General features: G+C 42.9%; 1 protein-coding gene across 3 annotated transcripts in view; it reads right to left on the reverse strand.

The window, feature by feature from the left end:
• Positions 1–326: 326 nt before the first annotated feature.
• The window catches only part of CUNH3orf67 (chromosome unknown C3orf67 homolog), a 215,966-nt gene continuing 193,010 nt past the window's right edge, over positions 327–23,282 (reverse strand). For 2 of the 3 annotated variants that reach the window (XM_027863912.1, XM_027863911.1), the window contains 2 exons: positions 7,090–7,181; positions 327–907 (listed from right to left, as the gene is read on the reverse strand). In XM_027863912.1, the coding sequence (XP_027719713.1) occupies positions 795–907; positions 7,090–7,181 (205 nt within the window). In that variant the 3' untranslated portion in view covers positions 327–794. The remainder of the gene's footprint in view (positions 908–7,089; positions 7,182–23,282) is intronic. The other variant, XM_027863913.1, reaches the window with a different exon arrangement.

Below are 23,282 nucleotides of genomic sequence, written 5' to 3' on the forward strand. Positions count from 1 at the left end.
ATTAGAGTTCCAAGATAATTGGAGGAAAAATTCAACAAGATGCACTTAATGTTCTTCTCTAAAGACAGGGCTAAGCGGCCAAGAGGCCTGAATTGATAAGCAGCAAGCAGTGTGGTGTTTGGCATACCCTGCAGGAACCCTAATGGAAAGGGAAGTCTAAGGCCGTACTATAAAGACTAAGCTGATTAGGGGTGTGCTTGCTTTTCTTTGTGACTAAGGAAAGGTGAATCCCTCCAGAGATATTCTAGTAAAAATGCAGGGGGACACAAATACCACCACACACACTCTACAAAACCCCAAAGCAACTTGAAAGACTTTCCTTTGACTATCATACTTTATTTTCTTTCTGGTAATATGAATATATAATAAAATAGAAGGTGCCCAAATAGATTTTTAACAGGTAAGAAAAGAATACAGTTTCCGGATATCAAGCCATCATTTACAAATTAACACTGCAAAACATATGAATTAATAAGTCTTAATTGGTTTACATAAGAATTATAATAGGAAGTAAACAAAATCATCTATTTGATACAGAACAAATAAGAAAAAGCTCCCATCGTCCTAAGATTCTGTCCTTATGCTAGTTCTGCACAAGGTTTTAAATGAATATAAATCTGTAAAAACGATGGAGCCGTTTCTGAACATTCAGTGGTACTTACAAACACGTTTGGTTCTCTGCCTAATGGTTCTGATTTAAGTGTGACCACACAACGCACACGCACACGCCGGGGAACACCTGACACAGCGCTGTCCTGCTGGTGGCGGCCGCCTCCTGGGCCCCGGATCATGGGTTAAGCTAGCTCATAGTACTTCCCAGTCTGGGGGTCAAAGTAGCAGTTGAGACATGGATCATACAGCAGAGTCAGCACGTCCCCATCCTCTTCGGCACTTAGGTCATCCTCCCCTGCACGAAAGAAGAAGAAAGACAAGAACCACTGACCGTCCCAAGAATTCAGAAAGCTGAATCACGCAGGGGGAAATCAAGCATTTATCAAGTGCCAGCCACTGAGCTAAATGATGCGGGCACAAAACAGAAGAAAATCCCTGCCATCATGGTGTTTACAGTCTGATAAGATGCTGTCTTCTTGAGGACGACTATTTACAAAAATACACCAAACATTGATGGCTTTGTTGCTGTGAGGAGGTCCCGGGATGGAAAGTTCCTGTCGCCAGTGACCACCTCGAGCCACCTCTGGCATAGCGGATAACAACTAAGAAGAGGCCGGGGTACTTCGAGGTCATGTGACTTTCCGAGGGTCACAGAGGTTATGAAAACATCTGACAAACAAGGCAACATTCATGTCTGCGGGTGGACCATAAGAGTATCTAAAGCAGGATGAAAGGAAGTGATAAGGAAATAACAGAACTCCAACGAATGTCTAATCCTTCGGGATCTCATGATGATATTTTGGATACTAGTTATTCTACCATACAAAGAGAGAATCAGGCTTCAGGTGGTTTAAAGTCACTTGACCTCCATTTTGTGTCTGCTTCCTCATCTGTAAACTGGGGATCATAAAAGCACCCACCTTGCAGGACTGTTGTGAGGATCAAGTGAAATATTTGCAAAGAGCACAGAGGAAGCTCTTATGGAAATGCTTATTCCCTTTTTCCCTCCATTAGCCCCACCCCCGCCAACCCATAAGAAGGTGTCTACCTTCCTCAGAGGATTCCTGTGAGGAAAGTGCTTTGTAAAGTTCAAAGGACTTTAGGAATGTAAATTATGATTATTAATCAATTAATAAGCATTTATTAAGTGTTTCCCATGTGCCAGACACTGTATTGAGTCTGGGATATTTTGAATATGTTTGGTTATTTTAATTATTTTACAATATTATTATTATCATCTGAGTTGAAACTCAGTGAACTAAAAAACGGGAACAAGAACGGCATCCTTAGAGCAAAACTGGGTGAAACGATCTTCCTGTGACACTGAAATGCTTGAACTTCGTCAGAGGATTTTGTTTTGGTTCTAATGTAGTTTTCACAGACTTCAACTAACACCATTTTGCCATTGCAATCACTATGTAATAAAATTATAATATCATTAAGCAATTACCATTATGATGTCAAAGCAATGGGAAATGTTGTGAAAAGTAATTACCATGCACGAGTACTACGAAACTTTCAATTACACTCTCGCATCATACAGGGTTAGCTTTTCCTCAAAATGGCAAATTGCTCTATTTAAGGCTGAGCCCCAGTACCTCGACAAGGACGTATTAACGACAACAACAGCAACAAAATCATTTCCCACTACCACTTGGAGAACATTTAGACCTGGGTCCAAATCAGGCTTTTTACCTTTTCCCCATAATAAAATGATTTCTGGTTCAATAGAATTGCCTTCCATTTAATTATCAGCTTATTGAGTTTCGGCCTTATCTGCTTTGAGATTGGCTAAGGGCAATAACAGAAGGAAAACTAACTCAACCATTGCTAATGCTATGATATTGGCTGTCCGCTGATCTATCTGTTAAGAGTTAATGGGAGGAGTCATTTCTCCAGTTCATTTACTCTTACTGAAAGTCAATTAATGTAAATAATCATCTACATGTAATGCATTTATAACAATATTAAAAAAAAAAAAATCAGGCAGGTTTTCAATCTAGAATATCACTGGTGTGGGAAGCCAGATACTTTGAACACCTTTGAACTCCTTTACTTACACTTCAATTTTCTGACTCTGCCATGTAGAAGTACTGGGACCAGTCACCCCCTCTCTCCAGACTACTTTCCTGTGTGCATGGTGGGAAGGATATCCATTTGGGGTGGCTTGAGAGAGGGTTCAGGGCTTTCCAACTGTCCCGGAGCAATCCTCCAGCAAGGCAGCATCCCCTGGAGGGAAGTTCCCTCTAAACTGCATGGTGTTCTCGGCAGACGTGAGCCCAGGGGAAGTACAAGATAAATGAAAGGCTCAAATATGATTTCTTTGACAATACAAAATTAGAATCTTATTGCTGCTCAGAAAGCAAGTGAACGACAGGCCGGGAGTATTGATTTCTGTTCAGGCGTCAGCTGAAAAGCGTGTACATCAGACACTGTGGAAGCCAGAAGCAATTTTCTGTTCTGGTGAAATGCCACTTAAAAGAGAATTCTGAAGGTTTGCTTCATCTTGAAGTATCAATATTTCACTGTGTAAACAATTTCTTATAAAGGCAGTGCCAATTTCTAAAAGGATTGTGTTCCCAAAGTCCGTTTATCAATGGACTCTGGAGACCTTGTAACAGATTTTCTCGCACAAGTAAACAGTGAGCCCCCGCTGCTGTCCCCTGAAGAGATGAGAGGCAGAGACACAGTGGAGGGAGCCAGAAAGTCCCAAATCTCACGCCAGTGGGGGTGTGATCCTGGCCAAGTCCCATCAGCTCCTTGTGTCCCTGGCAGCTCACCATGACTACGATGCAGCAGAGGTGTAGACCTGCACTGGAAGAGGGTGTTTCCTCACCCGGGAGTTCTCGATGCCAGTAAAATCACAGGCCTAGTACCCACTGCTAGGTTTTCAGGCTGCCCAACCAAAGCCTGGTGTAGTGGAAACAGCATGGGCCCTGGGCTGGAGACATGGTCTTGAGTGAGTTACCAAAGCTTGTACCTTCCTTGTGGGGCCCTTCTGAGGGTCCAGGAGCTGTCAGTGTGTGGCACGTGGGCCTTGATGCTTTGAGATCCTCAATGCTTCGAGAGCCACGCTTCGTCAGGGCAGGTGGCTCCTGTCCACAGGCAGATCCCCAAGACCTTTAGCAAGGACCACTGTGATGACATGGCTGGTCCTCAGACAGTCAGCATCCAGCCTCATCTATCTGGGCCTGTCCATGAAGCCTTTCTAGCCTAAACATGGCGGGTCACCATTTCATAGCCCTGCCAATTTTTGTGAACCCAGGGCTGCTTCCATACCCCAATGAAGCATTAGAGCAGGACATGTGTGGATGTGAAATATCACCAGCTGAATCCGCAGTGTCCCTCAAATACAACACTCATCATATTATTTCAACTACATCTAACAAACTTTACACTATTGTTTCCATGAGAAAATGAAGTAGCAATTCCAACCAGGGGCACTAAGCCTACATCCAGGAGAGGTGTTTGATACAAGGGAATTGATGCTAGGGTTTTGTGTGCACACGTGTGTGCATATGCGTGTGTGCATGCATGCTGCCTATTCTTAATTTAAGATGGTTATCTGAATTACATTCTTTTGTTTCTCCCTACCTAATTCCTCTCCTGTCTTTCCACTCTTTCTCCTTCCAAAACCACCTCAGCTGTTTGTGGCTTAAGGGGCTGGAGCAGAATCTATTATACTTTAGCTAACGTAAAAAAAGCAGGGGTAGCAATCCTGATCTCACACAAAGCAAAAGCAAAAATAGACCTAATTAAAAGAGATAAGCAGGGAAATTTCATTTTGCCAAAAGGTACCATAGACAGTGAAGTAATATCAAACATTTTTAAAGGCAAATTTCTCTGATAAAGACCTCATTTCTCAAATACATGGGGAACTGAGTCAAATTTACAAAAATAAGAGCCATTCCCTAATTGATAAATGGTCAAAGGGTATGAACAGGAAGTTTTCAGAAGAAGAAATCAAAGCTACCTATGGTTATGTGAAAAATACTCTAAGTCACTTTTGTTTAAAGAAATACAAATTAAAGCAACTCTGAGGTACCACCTCACACCTATTAGAAATGACAAATGCTGGAGGGGATGAGGCTAGAAACTAGGCACACTAATAAACTGTTGGTAGAATTGTGAACTGGTCCAATACACTGCAGAACAATTTGGAACTCGGTCCAAAGGGCTATAAAACTGTGTCTATCTTCTTTGTCCCTGCAATATCACTACCAGCTATGTACTCCAAAGTGATCAAAGGAAAAGGAAAAGGATCTATGGGTACAAAAATACTTTGAGCAGCTCTTTTTGTGCTGTCAAAGAATTGGAAATTGAGGAGATGCCCAATGGACAAACAAGTTATGGCATATGACCATGATGGAGTACTATCGTGCTATAAGAAATGACAAAGGGGTGGTTTCTGAGAAAAACATGGCGAGACCTACATGAACTGATGCAAAGTGAAGTGAGAAGGCAGGTCATGGTGCACAGTAACAACAAGGCTGTAATGACGACCATCTGTGAAAGACCTGGCTACTCTGATTAATACAATGATACAAGACAACTCTGAAGGCATCATGATGAAAAAATGCCATCCACCTACAGAGAGAGAACTGGTAAACTCTGAGGGCAAAATGAATTATAATGTTCCCCCTTTTACAATTTTTTCTTGCTTTTTTGTGATATAGCTAAAATGGAAATGTTTTACATGATTTCACATGTATAATTGATAACATTTTGCTTGCCTTCTCCCTGGGTGTGGGAAGGGCCAGAAGGAGAGAATTTGGAACTCAAAATCTAAAAAGAAAAGAATGTTAAAAAAAATAATAAAAGCAACACACATGCACACACATTCAAATAAAACCTTTCCTCTTCTTCAACTTTCTAACCTGGGTTAAAGCCCTGGAGTGGTGGAAGCTCATTTATTTGTGATTAGGTAGGTATAGATGGTTAGCACCCTCATTCTTCCCAATTCCCAACTCTGGAGGTGAGAGTTCACGGAGGGGAGGAGGGGGGTAGGGAGGGAGGGAGGAAGGGGGGGGGAGAGAGAGAAGGAGAGAGGGAGAGAGAGAGAGAGAGAGAGAGAGAGAATTTGTGTGCATGAGTGTGTGGACATGCCCATGACAACATTTCATGAACACAGATGCATGGCCTCAGCTCACGAACAGTACAGACTCTGTTACTGGTGTGCTTCTTGGGTTGGTAAAAGCAGAAGAGCAAAAGCCAATGACAGCAGGCACTGGTGGAGGCACTGAGCAAGGAGAGGTTAACGCCAGGATTCATCTGAACTCGATCCTTGAATTTCCCCTCTGGCAGAAGCTCAGTTTATGTTCCATGTAACTGAGTTGCTGCTGTCAGTGCTGGCCTTTGTGACAGTGACTTTAAGATGACTTTTCAGGCACTATCAGAATCTATCTCTCCAGTGCCTTCGCTCAAGGACCACAGCCTCATTCTCTCTGGCTTATTTAGGACATTTACCAGAACAGATCAGGTGCTTCCTCCCAGCAAGGTCCCTTCTTGACAGCAAGGCCTTATTCTTCTGTCATAAGTAATTATAAATGTACACCTCTGAAAAGACGCCCAATTTGAGGGGCATAATCTATTTCAGATTATAAATCACAGAAACAGCTCCATCCCCGGGGCAGCCAAAATATACAAGTCAGATTTATGAGCTCTCACTCTGAATTCTCTAGACCCAAAGACAAATGTGGATGCATCATTGCTCTCTCCTTTGGGCAATCAGCAGAAAACTGGCACCTTGGTGGGTTTCAACTGTGTTTTTTGTCTTCCTAACTTTAGGTCTTGTGCTCTCTTGTTCAAGACTTGATGCAGAGAATATTCTTAGACAGTCATGATATTAAAGCTGGGCATATGCGGCAGGGCTCAGAAATGTTTATTTCCCTTTCCCACCATTCAAATTTCTCAATTTTCAGCAAAAATTATTTTGTTGATATTTTATCCCTGGGCCCCTAATGGCAATGCTTCCATCCCAGAGCCAGAAACAAATGGTTCACCTGAGCAGAAACTGTTGCCAAAGGGACCTCTGTCTCAGGGTCTGCCTCTTCATTCTTCTCAAATTTCCACTAGGAACTGTCAGAGCTGCATTGCCCAAGAAACACGGGCTGACTTTGTGATGCTCAGGAAGTGATACTAAAATATTAGAATTACTTTCCTGGAAGCAATAATTAGAAAGTTGGGAGCACTTTTTTGATTTGTTTCAGCTATGCATATATCCCACTATAGAAGTACAATGAATATTAACTGAAATTAATGATGAAGAAATCAAGACATGTCCCAGCACAGAAATGGCCCTATGTGACTGGTGTTTAACAGCTAAAAACGGCAGGATTTCCTCATCCTTAAGTGGGGGGGGGGGGCAGGTAGACGAGGTGGCCGTAGGGGCCCCCTCCAGCTCTTGAGCTTATTTTTCTAATGCTTATAAATTCATTTACTTTCCTTTTCAGCAAACGTTACTATTTAAATTCCTACCTTGAACACTCAAACTTCCTGAGGAATCCAGGTGCTCTGCAGGCTGCTGGCTACGGGGGACAATAGGTGGACTGAACACATTTAACCAATCCCTGTAAAAAAAGAAATCAAATAGACAATTTTAAACTTCAGAAAAATGAAGTTGAGATGCCAATGCATTAAAACAATTAAAAACTGTCCAATTACATATGAAAACATTCAATAAACTGCTCTTGATTTAATGATGAATAAAAATGACAACTCACATTTTTGTAGCATTTAATGTTTAAAACGTGCTTTTCTTGTAACAAGCCTGGGAGCTAGGGAGTTCGAGCATTATTATTTCCATTTTACAGGTGACAAAACTGAGGATGAGAGAAGTTAAATCACTATCTCCTGACTCCAAGTCCAGGTCTCTATTACTAGAGAAAATCCAGAGCATGTGTAGTGGGGGACCTGACTTAAATCCCACTTTAGTCATTTAATGCTGGGGTCATCTTGGGCCAGTCACTTCACCTTTCTGGATCTCAGTTTCCTCCCCTTAGATTATGTAGCTGTGAAGGTCCCTTTCAGCTCAAAATCTATAATCTCATAATGTTCTGATCCCAAGTCGGGCTATTCTGTAACCCAATGGGTTCCCATCTGTTCTAGACCGTCAACCTGAGGGACTCAATTCATATTACCTCCAAATTGGAGAAGCATGCCTCTATATTGTTATTCAGGACCTTGATAAAAATATTGAACAGCACAGGGCCAAGCAGAGATCCCTGGGGCACTTCACTAGAGACCTCTTCTAAGTTAGCACTGAACCATTAATGGCTAATCTTTGATATGGATAATCAAAGTCATCGCTATAGCTGTATCCATTAAGCTATCTAGTATGCTTTTTTTTTTTTTTGTAGTGAGGCAATTGGGGTTAAGTGACTTGCCCAGAGTCACACAGCTAGGAAGTATCAAGTGTTTGGTCTGAGGACGGATTTGAACTCAGGTCCTCCTGATTCCAGGGCTGGTGCTCTATCCACTGTGCCACCCAGCTGCCCCTCTAGTATGCTTTTGACATGGGCATGAAAGACATCTTGTTGGAAGAGAGCCCTCAGTGATGGGTTCTGCCTTACCAAGTCAAATGGCCTATTATTTTGCCCTGTTCAGGCAAAAGATGAAATGATTTCTTGATAAGAATAAAACTTCTACATTAGAGAACAAATACAGTAGAAGCTTCTCTATGACCTTCAGATTAGCAGGTTTAGACAAGGTGGTGATTTTTTTGTTTCACTTATTACACAGCAGCACTATCTGAAGTTCCCACATGGGAATTTTGTTTCATGGACTGTCACATCCAAAGAATTCATCAGCCAGTGTCCGTTAGTGATGAGCAACTTTGTACTTTGGTAGGCTGGTCCTCGGTCCGCAGATACTGTTACCAGGACTGTAGTTCAGGGCTCTTTATTCCAGCTCTCTGTCATTGCTTATGTCTTGCTGGCAGAGCCTTCAAGAATCCAGGGTCACCTACGCATCCAGATGAGTCACAAGAGTATGAATTTTGTGGAGGACAAGAGACAAGAAATGGCAGAGATATGGTATCTGCTTCATAAGGATCTATTTCCATCACTGATGACAGCCCCCACAGAGACTCAGCATTTGATAAAATGGCATTCAAGAAAAAGATGGTGGGAAGAGCATCAGGCCCAAACCACACAAGGACACACAGAAGGGGCCATGCCAAAAGGAAGACGGCTCTGAAAACATTCTTATGCTATCTGAAGAAGGGGAAGACATCAAAGGATGGAAAAAAAATCATATGTAACATTCAAAAAGTGATCTAGAGGACATTAGTAACTCCTGATTCACATACACACCTTGTTATTTATGTACGACTTTTACGAGAAGGACTCATTACCAGAGGTATGATGATGAAAGATGATGAAAATACACTAGGGGAACAGACAGGTGGATGCCAATGATTGTCTACAATAGAGCTCATCTTCACAGCCACATGAGCCAATCCGTTATTAAAGAGGAAAAGGAAGACAAAGACAAGAACCTTAGCAGACAAGAAAGCATGGGGCGGGGTGTGGGTGCCTTAATTTTTGAGCTCTCTAACCTATTCAAATTACTGAGGGAGGAGAGTCACTCCTCAAGTTATCCTAACAGTTGAAGTATTCCAGAATCCAGATTCTTGAATATGGCACTTCAGTATATTGAAAATATGCAGTAGTGACCATATAGCCTGAACTCAATGAAGCTCATCCTTGCACAAATACCTTCAGGGTATCAGAGAATAGATGGTGGAGGCGAGGGAGAACCAGGCTCTGGCCACACCAGAAGGGCTCTCTTCCTTTGATCTCTTTTCTTACCTCCTTATTTTTTGTCCCCATTTCCACCATGATTCCAAAGCAGGGACTTGGGTTCAAATTCCTCCTGGCTACTTGGTACTCTGTTATCTGGAGAAGGTCCCTTAGCCTGTCTGGGCCTCAGTTTCTTTTTTTCTTTTTTTTATGGTAATTTTAATTTATTTTTTTGTTTTCAACATTTACTTCCACAAGATTTTGAGTTCCAAATTTTTACTCCATCTTGCCCCTCCCCCACCCCAAGATGGCATGCATTCAGAATATCCCTTCCCCTAGTCTGCCTTCCCTTCTATCTCTCCCCCCCCTTCTCTTATCCCCTTCCCCTTCAATTTTCCTGTAGGGCAGGATGGATTTCTGTACCCCATTTCCTGTATTTCTTATTTCCCAACTGCATGTGAAAACATTTTTTTTAAACATGTGTTTTTAAAACTTTGGGTTCCAAATTTTCTCCCTTCCTCCTTCCCCACCCACCCTCATTGAAAAAGCAAGCAACTCAATATAGGCTATACATGTGCAGTTATGCAAAACACTTCAATAGTAGACATGCTGTGAAAAACTAACTCTAGTTCCCTTAATCCTATCCTGCCCCCCCATTTATTCTATTCTTTCTTTTGACCCTGTCCCTCCTCAGAAGTATTTGCTTCTGATTACCCCCTTTCCCAATCAGCCCTCCTCTCTATCATTTCCCTACTCTCTTGTCCCCTTCTCTCCCTATTTTCCTGTAGGGTAAGACAGATTTCCATACCCAGTTGAGTGTGTATGTTATTCCCTCTTTAAGTGAAATCCTATGAGAATAAGATTCACTCATTCCCTCTTACCTTCCCCCGTTTCCCCTCCACTGTAAGAGCCTTTTCTTTTCTGATTTTTTTTTTGTGGGATAAATTACCCCCTTCTACCTCTCCCTTTCTTCTTCTCCTAGTATAATCCTCTCTCACCCCTTAATTTTATTCTCCAGATATGACCCCTTCATCTTCAACTCACCCTGTGCCCTCTATCTATATCTATATATACGTACACATAATTTTTTCCCCTCCAACTACCCTAATACTGACAAAGGCCTTGTGAGTAACAAATATCATCTTTCCATGCAGGAATGTAAACAGTTCAACCTTAATAAGTCTCTTATGATTTTCTCTTTCCTGTTTACCTCTTCATGTTCCACTTGAGTCTTGTATTTGAAAATCAAATTTTTTATTCAACTCTGGTCTTTTCATCAAGAATGCTTGAAAGTCCTCTATTTCACTGAATGACCATTTTTTCCCCTGCAGGATTATACTCAGTTTTGCTGGGTAGGTGATTCTTGGTTGTAATCCTATTTCCTTTGCTCTCCGGAATATTATATTCCATGCCCTGCGGTCCCTCAATGTAGAAGCAGCTAAATCCTGTGTTATCCTGATTGTATTTCCACAATACTTGAATTGTTTCTTTCTGGCTGCTTGTAATATTTTCTCCTTGACCTGGGAACTCTGGAATTTGGCTACAATATTCCTAGGAGTTTTCCTTTGGGGATTTCTTTCAGGAGGAGATCGATGGATTCTTTCAATTTCTATTGTGCCCTCTGGTTCTAAAATATCAGGACAGTTTTCCTTGATAATTTCTTGAAAGATGATGTCTAGGTTCTTTTTTCGATCCTGGTTTTCAGATAGTCCAATAATTTTTAAATGATCGCTCCTGGATCTATTTTCCAGTTGTTTTTCCAATGAGATATTTCACATTGTTTTCTAATTTTTCATTCTTTTGGATTTGTTTTACAGTATCTTGACTTCTCATAAAGTCACTAGCTTCCAATTGCTCTATTCTAATTTTTAAGGAAGTATTTTCTTCAGTAATCTTTTGGACTTCCTCCATTTGGTCAATTTTGCTTTCTAGGGCATTCTTCTCCTCTTTGGCTTTTTGGACCTCTTTTGCCATTTGGGTTAGGTTATTTTTTAAGATGTTATTTTCTTCAGTATTTTTTTGGGTCTCCTTTAGCAAGCTACTGACTTGTTTTTCATGATTTTCTTGCATCACTCTCAGTTTTTCCTCTACTTCTCTCACTTGCTTCTCAAAATTCCTTTTGAGTTCTTCCAAGGCCTGGGACTGATTCATATTTTTCTTGGAGGCTTTGGATGTAGGGGCTTTGGCTTTGTTGTCTTCTTCTGGTTGTATGTTTTGATCTCCTTTGTTACCCAAAGTAAGATAATATAGTCTGACTCTGTGCTGCTTACTCATGATCCCGGCCAATTAGTTTAAAACTCTTTGTTAAGGTAAAAGTCTGCTTCCAACGTGAAGAGTGTACTGTCCCAAGCTTCAGGGGTGTGTACAGCTGTTTTCAGAGGTACTTCTAGGGATCTGAAAATTTTCAGTTCTTCCAAGGTGCTATGATAAGGGGTGAGGTGTTTCCTCTCCACAGCCGCAACAAGCTTCACCACACCAGCGCTCCTCCTCGCCCCAGGACCACCCCTCAGAACTGTGACCCAGATCCAAGCACCAGTAAAGCAAGAGATTCCTGCCTCAGCACTGGCAAAGAGAACCCTGCAATCCCCATGTGATCAGCCACTTGATTCCCCCTCAGTCTGTGGGCCTGAAGCTCAGGAAAAAGCCGCAACCCCGGGCCGCGCTCGAGACTTGCGGCTGAGACCTAGCTCCTCTCTTACTGCATACACAGACTTTTCCCACTTACTTTCTAAGTTGTCTTTGGCGTTCAGGGGTTGAGAAGTCTGGAAACTGCCACAGCTGCCCGAAATTCAGTCCTCTGAGGCCTGCTCCAGGGTTGCTGTGGCCTGCGCACCCATGCTGCATTGCACTCCTCTCCCCGCCCCGAGCGGTACACCTTTCCGATCAACCATCCAGGCTGTCTTTGGCTGGAGGTTTGTTTCACTCTGTCTTTTTGTGGGTTCTGCTGCTTTAGAATTTGATTAGAGCCATTTTTTTTAGGCATTTGGAGGGGTTTGGGAGGAGTGCTCAAAACAGTCACCGCTTTCCCTCTGCCCTCTTGGCTCCACCCCCCCCCCCCCCCAGTTTCTTTAAAATGATAAGGCAGGACTGGATGACCTCCAATGTTCTCTCCACTCTAAATGGAGGAGCTGATGGCCACTTCACTCATCCTCTGTGTCCCCAGCACCCAGCCGTGTCTGGCGCACAACAGATTCCTCATGGACGCTTACTGAATTGACTGCATCCAGACGAAGGAAGCAGAAAGGTAAAAGGCAATGACCACAGGCCTACCGATGTGGGGTGGTGGGGGTGGGGGTGGTGCTGAGGAACGTGCAGCACGTCCAGCTGTGGGAAGGGGCTGGGCCGGCTCGCTGCACGCTTATTTCCACACAGATGACCCACTCTGAATGTCCGTATTTCTCATAACCTCTGATCATAACTTAAGGTATCATGCCATTTCCAGAGTAATCTGGTGCTCAGCTGTCTCTCCTCCTGCCCTTCTGCCCACTTCCCCTCAAAAGTCCACCTAAATTCTCCTGCAGGTCTGGAATCAGGCAAATTAAAGGACAGATGGCAGCGCGGTTCTGAGTCTTTCCTGGAACACCGTCACTCACCCCGCCAACGCGGAGCAACCGTAAAGGGCAGATGACCCGCTCCTGCGCATCATGTTTCAGGGTACCTTTCTCTTCCTGCTAACCACGGCTACCAATAGATTACGGGCAGGAAAAGGAGCGCGGTGAGCGTGCTGTGTAACTGAATCTCCTAATAACACGTGAAGGAAATCAGAAGGGGTTTGTCCTTGACTTTCATGCTAATAGGGCATTTTCTGATAAGCACCTTTTATTTAGTCCATTTAATTATAGCAGACTAAGAAATTTCTACTTTACAGAAAATTTACCGAGGTTACATACAAATTGCTAACCTAGTGACCTCCTCGGTCACTAGAAATGATGGAGGGCAAGGATTCTCAGCAAAAAAGAGCAAGTTATATAATCCTACCAAGGAATCCCCAAAGACAAATTATAAAGCCCAGCCATTGGTGACATGTGGCCGTAGGAACGTATGCATGATTCCAACAGAAAATTCAGACAATTCATTACAGGTGGTTATGAATTATTAATGTGAAACCCAAGGAAGGTCATAGAGAAAGCCTTTCCTCCTTAATCTGACAACTCTACTAACATATTCCCCTTTATTCAGAATCAAAACTCTGAAAGTTAAGAGCTCCTTTAACTTCACTTGCGACTTTACACCAGGACACAGAGCACTGGGGCTAGACTCAGGCAGATCCGAGTTCAAATCCGGTCTCAGAAACTTCCTGTTTGTGTGATCCTGGGAAAGTCATTGAACCTCTTGTTTGCTTCAGTTTCCTCAACTGTAAAACGGGGATAATAACAGCACCAATCTCTCAGAGCAGTTGTGAGCATCAAATGAGATCATATTAGTACAATGCCTGGCCAATAGTAGGCACTTAATAAATGCTTATCCCTTATCCTTCCTCTTTCCCTCTGAGTGCTCTAGGCAACTTTGTAAGATACACGGCCCAGAGAAGGCAGTGACCTACATTATCAAGTAGGGTTACCTCATCCAGGAGGTCAAAATGACATTCCCAATTGCTACCGCCTGTTCCTGCATGCATCTATATAGGGCATGGAAGGGGCCTTTAGAGATCATCTCATTTAACCTTCTTGTACAGATGAGCAAAGTCAGGAGATTTAGCAGCTTCCTTAGAACTGCAAAGGGCTTAGAGTACCCATTTCTTTACTGTGGCTTCTTCCTCGCTGACTTACACCTTCCCCACACACTATGGGCAAAAGACAGCTTTTAGCTATTAACGTTGCCCATTCATATCAATGTGGCATATGATGCATGTCTGGAGTATGTGAAAGGCTTGGAGTCACGGTGCACACATATGTGGGGCATTACCCTCAGGTGGAGGCCTATTCTTCCAGTAAAAAGGACAGCGACAATATTGTATGGTGAGTGTTAATACTACCTTCCATACTAACATTAGCTAAACAGTTCATTCATAGTATGGCTTAAAAAAATCAAGGAAAAATGTACCACCTGGTTCTCACTGGCATCACTAAACTTTTCAGACCATTAATTATTAGTAATTTCATTTGGTATGTGATGACCCTGTAAGCTCAGCTAGGAAGAACAGGCCGTCAGTTTTTCTTGTTAATGTTAAGGTTGACCAATTTAGAGAAGGCAGAACATTTTTAGCCACAGTATAGATACTGTACATACATATATATTCAAGGAACAGGTTGAATCATGATATAATGTGAAAAAAATCCCATTATTAATATGTTTATTCTTCTTGTGCTCCCAATTCCACTATAATAAAAACATCTGAACACATATAACCTGCCTAACTTCCGTTAACTGGTTCTGTGAAAACACAATGTCAGGCAAACCCATGTTTCTGGGAGCAGTCAGCAGCACCAGAACAACGTTCTAAATGGTTGATTAGCCAACGTTACCACAAAGTAACATTACTACTTTAAGGTTGGGTTTGCTTATACTGTATTTAATGGTGTTAGTGAAAAATAGTAACTTTGTACTGCTAAACTATTTTTAAGGACAATTTCTTAATAACTTTTGAACATGAGACTATTTATCAGACAAACATCATTTGTAACAATCAGAACCAAGCTGACCAAAAGTTGTGATCATATACACACACCGGAAGCCCTTAAGCCATTCTTTCCTAAAGAACTAACCAAGCACTTCCTAAAATGGGGCTCCGAGCTTGGAGAGAGGTAGAGGAAGATAGAAAGAGGAGTAAGACATGGTCCCAGCCCATAAGAAGCTCATGAGGGAACACTCTAGGTAATTTTAAATTAAACAATTAATTGCCCTGGGTCTACAAATGCAGGACAATGGTCAAATAGTTGATGATGTAATTCTCTACACATCTGTCTATCTCCCTAGCATGGAAGTTTGAGTTTTTTAAATGGGCACAACTTGGGACAGTTCAGAGGCCATGTGATAAAACAGAGAAAGCATGTATGGGATTTGGAGTCAGAGACAGGCAGACAAAGAATTAAGTGCTTCCTGTGTGCCTGCACCGTGTCAGGGATACCAATGAAAGCAGGTTAGACAGGCCTAGCCCTCAAGGAGTATGTACTAATGAAGGGGAACATACCACCTAAAAGGGGTGGGAGGACGTGCACAGTGTGTACGTGGCCAGGAAGAGGAGGCCGGTTCCTGAGAAGAGGTGGGGAACCCTGGAGCACAACCCAAGGTTGGAGAGGAGGATAATGAGCCCAGCGCCGTGGGCAGCATGAAAAGGACCTGCCTCCAGTCTTAGTTAGCCCTGCTGTTCATTCCCTGTGTGGCATTTAGACAAATCAAGTAACCTCTCTGGGACTCAGGCTCCTCATCAGTCAAATGAGAAGGCTTACGAAGTCTGTGATCCTACACTCCATTTCAATATATGGCCATGCCATCCTTGTCCAGGGTAAACAGAGGGAGGGACCAAAAACATGTGAAGAAAGAGGGAATCACTGGGTGGTAAACTAAACTTCTCAAATAAGTTGTATGTAAGGGATTGGGCCGGAGGATCAGTTTCCAAACTAGGGCTAACACTGGAAAGTTTTTATTAAAGTCGGTTTTTGGCCCAGGCTTATGATTTCATTGGTGCACGAAGAGAAAACTGGAGAGAGACTCCTCTTATCGATGAATGTTTGCAACTCTCAGAATGCAGAGTTGTACAGAGCTCGCTGGGGTCCTAGGATCCCACAGCCAGGATGTGGCCACACAGACTCTCCAGTCAAGGCGCTCTGGACACTGACAGAAGGTGCTGCCATTTATAGAGCCCTTTCCTCCCACAGATGGAGTGCAGGAGGAGGACCAAGGCATCTTCTTATTCCAGTGAGGAACCTGAGGCTCAGACAAGTAAAGAGAGCCTGTCCCGCATGTCGTCCTGCGAGTGTATATGCCCACCCTCAAACCCAGCTTGCCTGAATGCAGTACTAACCATCCTCACATACCTGGCAAGGGTGACCTCAACACTTCACACTCAACAAAAACTGATCTTTCAAATGATGTAAAATGCTGCTGCCTCCGACCTCTACTTTTTCATTTGCACTGTCTGGGTACACCTTTGTTTCCACACCCTCTGTTCCTGGCATGTGCCCACCATTTTGGTATATGCAACTTTCCCTGACACAGGGGCAAACTCCATTTTCTGCCTCAGGAAAAAGAAAGCTGGCACAGAAATTCACTCAGTTGTACCCACGAATCCCCTCAGCTCCAACTGAGCCTGTGAACTGTCAAATCTGAATGTAACAAGAAAGTTCTCACCTGTAACTGTTAAGAAGACCCAGTTCCCATTAGAGCTGGATCTTTAGAGGAGAGTTAGGATGATTTCCAAATATTTTCTCATCATGTATCAGCTTTCTGTTTATTTTTCCTCAGAATGCTAAGTAGCATTCAATTCAATTTAATTAAACAAATATTCATTAAATACCTCCTAGGGGCTTTGAAATCTATTGGCGAACTTTGAGGGAAGGACAAAAAAGGAATGACTGGCTTTTGCCTACTCCTTCCTTCAACTGGCTCATATAAAATCTGAGTCCATTCTGAGCTGGCATTAATCTTTCATGTTTACTTGTATAATTTTCTTTTCATTTCAGGACATATTTTAAGGAGGTAGCTTATATTTAGGGGAAGAGTATATTATAATAATATTTTATGTGAATATAACTCATTAGGGCTTAAAAATTTTTTCCGTCAAAACCCCCTGATGAGATAGGTAGTACACGTACTACCTCCATTTTACAGGGGAGGAAACTGAGGCTTAAAGCAATTGCCTATGGTCACATATTCCTGACTCTTTTCATGGCATATAATACTAGCAGCTAACATATAAGGCTTTAAGGCTCACAATCACTATCTAAGTTATATGGTAGTCATTTCTGTAAGAGCAAGCTGGGACACAGACACATTGAATGGATTGCCTGGGGCCACCCAGCTGGTAGGGATGAGCACCAGAATTGCACCTCACAGGTCCCAGCCGCCAAGCACCCTAAGGTTCATGCTCTTTCCACTACACTGGGCCAACCCCTGTCTTCAAAGGGGCAGGAAAGGGTGGCACTATGTTAATCACACAGGGAATATAGAATACTGTTGTGATGGATTGGTTACGAAACTAGTGTGTGGCCACAACCTGAACCTTATTTTCCTATCCACTCACACCCTCTCATTCCGTGTGATTCTCTCTAGTTCCTCCCATAAATACTTCACAGGGGATCAACCCACTGGGTTTCCTCTTGGTCTTTGAACATTTCATTGGTCCAAGTTGACACAGCACATGGAAGTTCACTGGTTCTTTCTCACTCACTTAACCAATATGCATCCTTCTGTATGCTGGTTCTGAGCTGGATGCAAAGACAGAAACAATGACTAGTCTGCCTCGTGTCTTGTTTGCACATTTACTGGATGCTGTCTGTTATGTTACCTCTTGCCTATATCATTGGTAAAATGCTGCAGCCTGCGTGTACCTGGCTCACATTTCTGTCACCCTTTGGGTCATCCGTAATTTTGATTCTTTGGAGACAATGGTATTATTCCATGACTTGCACCATTGAACATCATCAAGAGATACTAAATGTCAAAAAGATAGGCTTTTGTGCTCATGCATGGTTTGTGATGCATAATTTCCCAAATGCAATTGAGCACAGCTCTCTTTATTATATTCAATTTTGGGCCTATCTACCCACTTCACTGTCTTTCTGCAGGGCCTTCCTGGATGCATGCACTGGATAAATGCACTAATTCAATGGGGTTCCCATCTAACTGCATGTCATTCCCTGGATAAGAAGTGCCTTCACCTACTTAGTTTTCCTACGTAGATTATTAGACCAATCTCAACCGGAGAGTCCACTGAGGAGGTCTTGCCAATTCTGGTTGATTGATACAATCAAAACCAGGATATCCACAGAGTAGAGCAATTACAGAATTTAATCCTGACTTTTGGAATTTGACAGGTTATTCTCTATGTCGGCATGAAATACCATTGGCAAATGTGTCTCAGTGTTTTACACAACATTGTGTCACCTCTAACCAGGGAAAGTTGTTTCTGTGTGAATGTGGCCAGGGTCAGCTGTTCTCCCCAATTTCATATTCTTAAGTACCATTCATTTCCATTTTCTCATGAGGAACTGAGTGTTAAGAGCTCAAATGTGGACTCTCCCATCATCAATGAAGAGATGGAATCCTCTTCCCCGGAAATCTGCTCTACTTTGCATTCCATTGCTCCCCTCTTTTCAGTCGCACCCATAAATACACCGAGACTGACTTATAGTTGGGTCACATGCCAAGCTTTCTAATGTTTGAAAACGGGTTTATGTTGTAAACCAATGCTGCCTATAACCAGGTCTTTCTGTCTGGCAGGGAGATCAGGTGCTGGGCTGAGTTTCAAGTTTCATAGAGAACAATAAAGAAAATAATCAAGCACCAAAATATGTCGCTCTTTTTGGAAGTGCTCCTGGAAGTCAGGGAAAGGTCAGGTTTGGTTGGCATATCTGGGGAAGGCCATCTGAAAGTTGGAATTTGAAGGACACGTAACATCTGAATGAGCAGACAGGACTGGAGAGGTGTATTACTGGCAAGGGAAACAATGGCGGCAAAAAGGAGAAGGGGAGGAGGAGCACAAGCTGAGTGGGGCAGTGAGGAGACTCAACTAACTGGGACAGAAGGGCTATGTTATGGAAGTAGGGGAAAGAAGGTTGTGCCCTCTTTAAATGCAAAGATGAAGAGTTTGGATTTGATACAAATGACAACGTGGAGCCACTGTAGTATCTTAAGGAGAAACATGATGTGACAAAAGTGGAGTTTTAGGTAAATCAAACAAGTTGCCCTGTGCATAATGAATCTGAGTAGGACAAAGACCAGGTGCGGGGCTACGGTAGGAGATCTCCGCAGTCACTGAGGCATAATGGGATTTGGTTCAACTAAGTTCCTACTAAGGTAAGCAATGAGAATACAAAGACTTGGATGACAATGAGGGCTACTCCTGCTACTGACTCTAGCCAGACTTCTGTAGCACTTAAGGTTTACAAAGCACTTTACAAATATCTCATTTCATCCTTACAACAGCTCTGGGAGGTGGGGGTTTTTATTACCCCTATTTTACAGTTGATGAAACTGAGGGAAACAAAGGTTAAGTGACTTGCCCAGGATCACACAGCTAATACGTGTCTAAAGATGCAGGCCCAGGGCTTTCTCCACTGTGGCACCCCCAGCTGCCCAGACTAAGGCAGAAGCTGCAGAAAACAAACGGAGTATTATGAATCTGAAAGTATCATTAAGGAGAAACAGGCATTGTATGGGGATAAAGGGGCAGCTAGGTGCTGCCACAGTACAGAGCACCGGGCCTGGAGTCAGGAAGACTCATCTTCCCGAGTTCCAATCTGGCCTCAGACACTTATGAGCTGTGTGACCCTGGGCAAGTCACTTCACCCAGGTTGCCTCAGTTCCGTATCTGTCAAATGGGCCAGAGAAGGAAGTGGCAAACCCTGCCAGCACCTTTGTCAAGGAAACCCCAAATGGGGTCACCAGGAGTCAGACATGACAGAAACGACTCAACAACCACCACCACCACAACGAACGGGGATAAAAGAATGTGGGTATGAAAAGCGACATGATGGTTTTGAGCCCAGGTCTGGGGGAAGAGCAGCTCCATTAAGAAAATGGCAATTTTATGAAGGGAAGTCTTTCTTTCCCCAGCCTGAGGTGGGGAGCTATTGAGTTGGGATATGGTGAGTTTAAGATCACAGTAACATCTCCAGGTGGATGCCCCCAAAGTATCTAAAAACAGGGTGGGAGACGCTCAGCACGAAGGACGTTCATGCATTCATTCAACAAACAATGAAGCGGCTCTCGGGCTCGTTACAGAGTTTGGATGAGCCCAGGCCTTGCCAAAGAGCTCACCCTGCAATAGGGGAATAAGGTGCACAGGGACCCAAACGTAATACATGGCGTGGCTGTGGTCATCAGTGTAGGAGAGAGGGGCGCAGCCAAGTGGCTCTTCGGGTCACAGGAGGAAGATCACCCACGGTGACACTGAGATGGGTTTTCTGTGACAGGGGAATGTGAATGGCGAAGGGAGGGAAGAATGGAGAAACCCCACGTACCAGAAGGCGGGAGAGCGCAAGGTTCCTAAGGTTCCTGACGCCAAAAGGGAAGAGAAAACGTCCCAGGAGATACAGACAAAATTTGGTAAATGACCATACTATCACATGGAGATAGAAGAAGAGTGGAAATGGTGAGGAGGTAGAGCGGCTGGAAAAGGAAGGCAGCACCGTGTTATGGGGCACATGCAAAATCTTTAAGACAGTTCGAGGAGTAACTCCTAGTGAACAAAACAGAATGAACGAGGCTTGGAAAATAAACCCATTATTCAGACTCAGCGAGAAAAAAACAGCAACAATAACACAGTAACAACGGCCTAGCGAAAGATGGGCTAACTGAATCACACAATAAAAAGAAACTCCGAAGTGACTTCTGAACAACGAAGTCCCAGAGTTTTTGGTGCACCTGGGATAAGCATATCCAGGTCCTCTTAAATCTGCTCACGAGGTTTTAATTCCAAGGTTGTTCTGAAGATCAAATGGGCTAACATCTATAAAAGTGCTTAGCACAGTGCCTGGCACACAGCAGGTGCTTACTAAATGTTCCCTTTCCTTCTCTTTAATTTAAGTTATAACAATTTATCTTTGTGAATCAGGATTCTTAGTCCTGTTTTCAATCAAATCTTAAGCAAGAAACACACTGGAGTTTGAATCTTTTAGATTGGGATAGAGATACCCCCCCCCCACACATACATATAGCTTTCAAAGACTGTGCTGAGAATAAAACTACTGTGAAACAGAAATGAAGGGCTTGATAATTTGACTGTGTACAATAAACAAAAAATGTCATTATGATACTAAAAATGGTACATGCTGAATAGTTTTCTTTAAAATTAAGTACTTATTTCTTTTGTACATATGCATGGTAAACTCCAGAATTTATTTCCTTTCATATTCATGAGAGGTTTGGGAAGGTTTAGGGAGAGCCAAGGCACACAAAGACCCCAAAAATCAGGAGGGCAGGTTAGTCCCATTTTGCTAGAATGTAGATCATGCCCACAGTGGTGAATAGTGGTAGAGACAACCTGAGGAGCAACTTTTGGATGGCGCTTCTCAAAGATAAAGGAGGTGCCAGATTGCTGAGGACCTTGAATACCAGGCACAGGAGTCTGAGCTCCACTAGGTGAGCCAAAGAGAACCACAGAAGTGGTCTGAGTAGAGGAATTTCATGAGTAGATCTAGATGTAAGAAATGTTATTCTGGCGTTAGTAAGAAGGATGGGTTATAGAGGGCAGAGAAAAGGAAAGATCTCCTGGGAGGCTACTGGTAACAGACAGGTGGGTGATAATGAAGACCTACACTAGGTTGATGGCCACAGGAATAGAGGAAGGACAGAAGGGAGCAATGTTGCCAGAGCTGCTAGAAATGGCTAATCAATGAAACGTGAGGGTGAGGGACAGGCAGGCCTCAAAGACAAACAGGGTGAATAGTGATGGAGTTAAGAGGAAGTGCTCTAATTGCAAGGATGTTTATGTTTTCTTTTTGTGATAGGTGAATGATTACATGCTTGGTTTGGATAGAAGGTGTTTTAGATATAACTGAAGCTTGTTATGAATATTACTTAAGTTGTGAGAATCAGTAAATTCCCAGATGGAGAGAGGATAGAGGAAAGTTGAGAACAGGGTAGAGGTTTGAATCTGGAGGGGGGTCTACCATCCAGAGATGGGAGATGGAAGCCTACTTAGCAGCCACAAAGGTCACTGGGGGAGCTAGAGTTGTGGTTTCCAGTCACTTCTTTCCTCACACGTCACTCTGAGAGGACTGCTGTGTTACTGCTCTATTCACAATAGGATAGGGCCTCTTCCTGGAAAAGGTTGTGAGTCAGTGTGAAATCAGGCCCAGATTGTCACTTCCCATGATACATATGGACACGGGCCACAAGTCCTAGTAAAAGCATAAAATGAAATCTCTGCCTTTTTGTGGCTCCTACAATTTCTTTCCCTGATGAGATCCCTGGTTAAACCTATCGTGAAAAGAGGGCCCAATTCCCTCCTGGAAGTCATTCTAGAAATCACAGTAGGTAATTAAATATACCTGTATACTTCTATATTTTCAACAACTCCAAGCATCTTTTCTTTCTGGCAGGATTTTCTCTTAGGTCCAGAATATATTACTGACACATAGTATCCCTAGACCAGTTATAAGCCTGCAACCCATCAGTTGTGGGAAATAATTCTTCTCTTAAGGCCCAAATAAAGAACCACTCATCAAATAGGTCCCCAGAATTAGCAGGAAACCCTCCCCGCCCCCCGCCCCAAAGTTTGGGACAGTGCCCTCTTTACTCTAGGAGCAAAGCCCAACTTTAACATAAAGTTAAAGGACAAGAAATGGACTACAAAAATGAGCAAACAATACCAAAATAAAGAACCTGATCATAGAAAGTTACTATGGTGATAGGGAAGATCAAAACACAATTTCAGAAGACAACAATACTAAAACTCCTACATGCAAAGCCTCAAAGAAAAAAGTGATTTGCCGTCAGGCCCCAAAAGAATTTCTGGAAGAGCTCAAAAAAGGAATATAAAAATCAAATGAGAGGTAAAGGAAAAATTGGGGGAAAAAAATGAGAGTGATGCAAATGAATCATGAAAACAAGAGTCAACAGCTTGGTAAAGGAAGCACAAAAAATGGAAAGAAATGTACAAAAATTCACTGAAGAAAATAACCCTTTCAAAAGTAGAACTGGTCAAATAGAAAAGGAAGTACAAAAGCTCAACTTGAGAAAATGATTCCTTAAAAATTGGAACTGGGAAAGTGGAAGCTAATGGCTCCATCAGACATCAATACCGACCTGGAAAACAGATTGAGG

The sequence above is a fragment of the Vombatus ursinus genome, unplaced genomic scaffold, assembly GCF_900497805.2.
Source record: "Vombatus ursinus unplaced genomic scaffold, bare-nosed wombat genome assembly UNPS02014773.1, whole genome shotgun sequence".
Lineage (NCBI taxonomy): Eukaryota > Metazoa > Chordata > Mammalia > Diprotodontia > Vombatidae > Vombatus > Vombatus ursinus.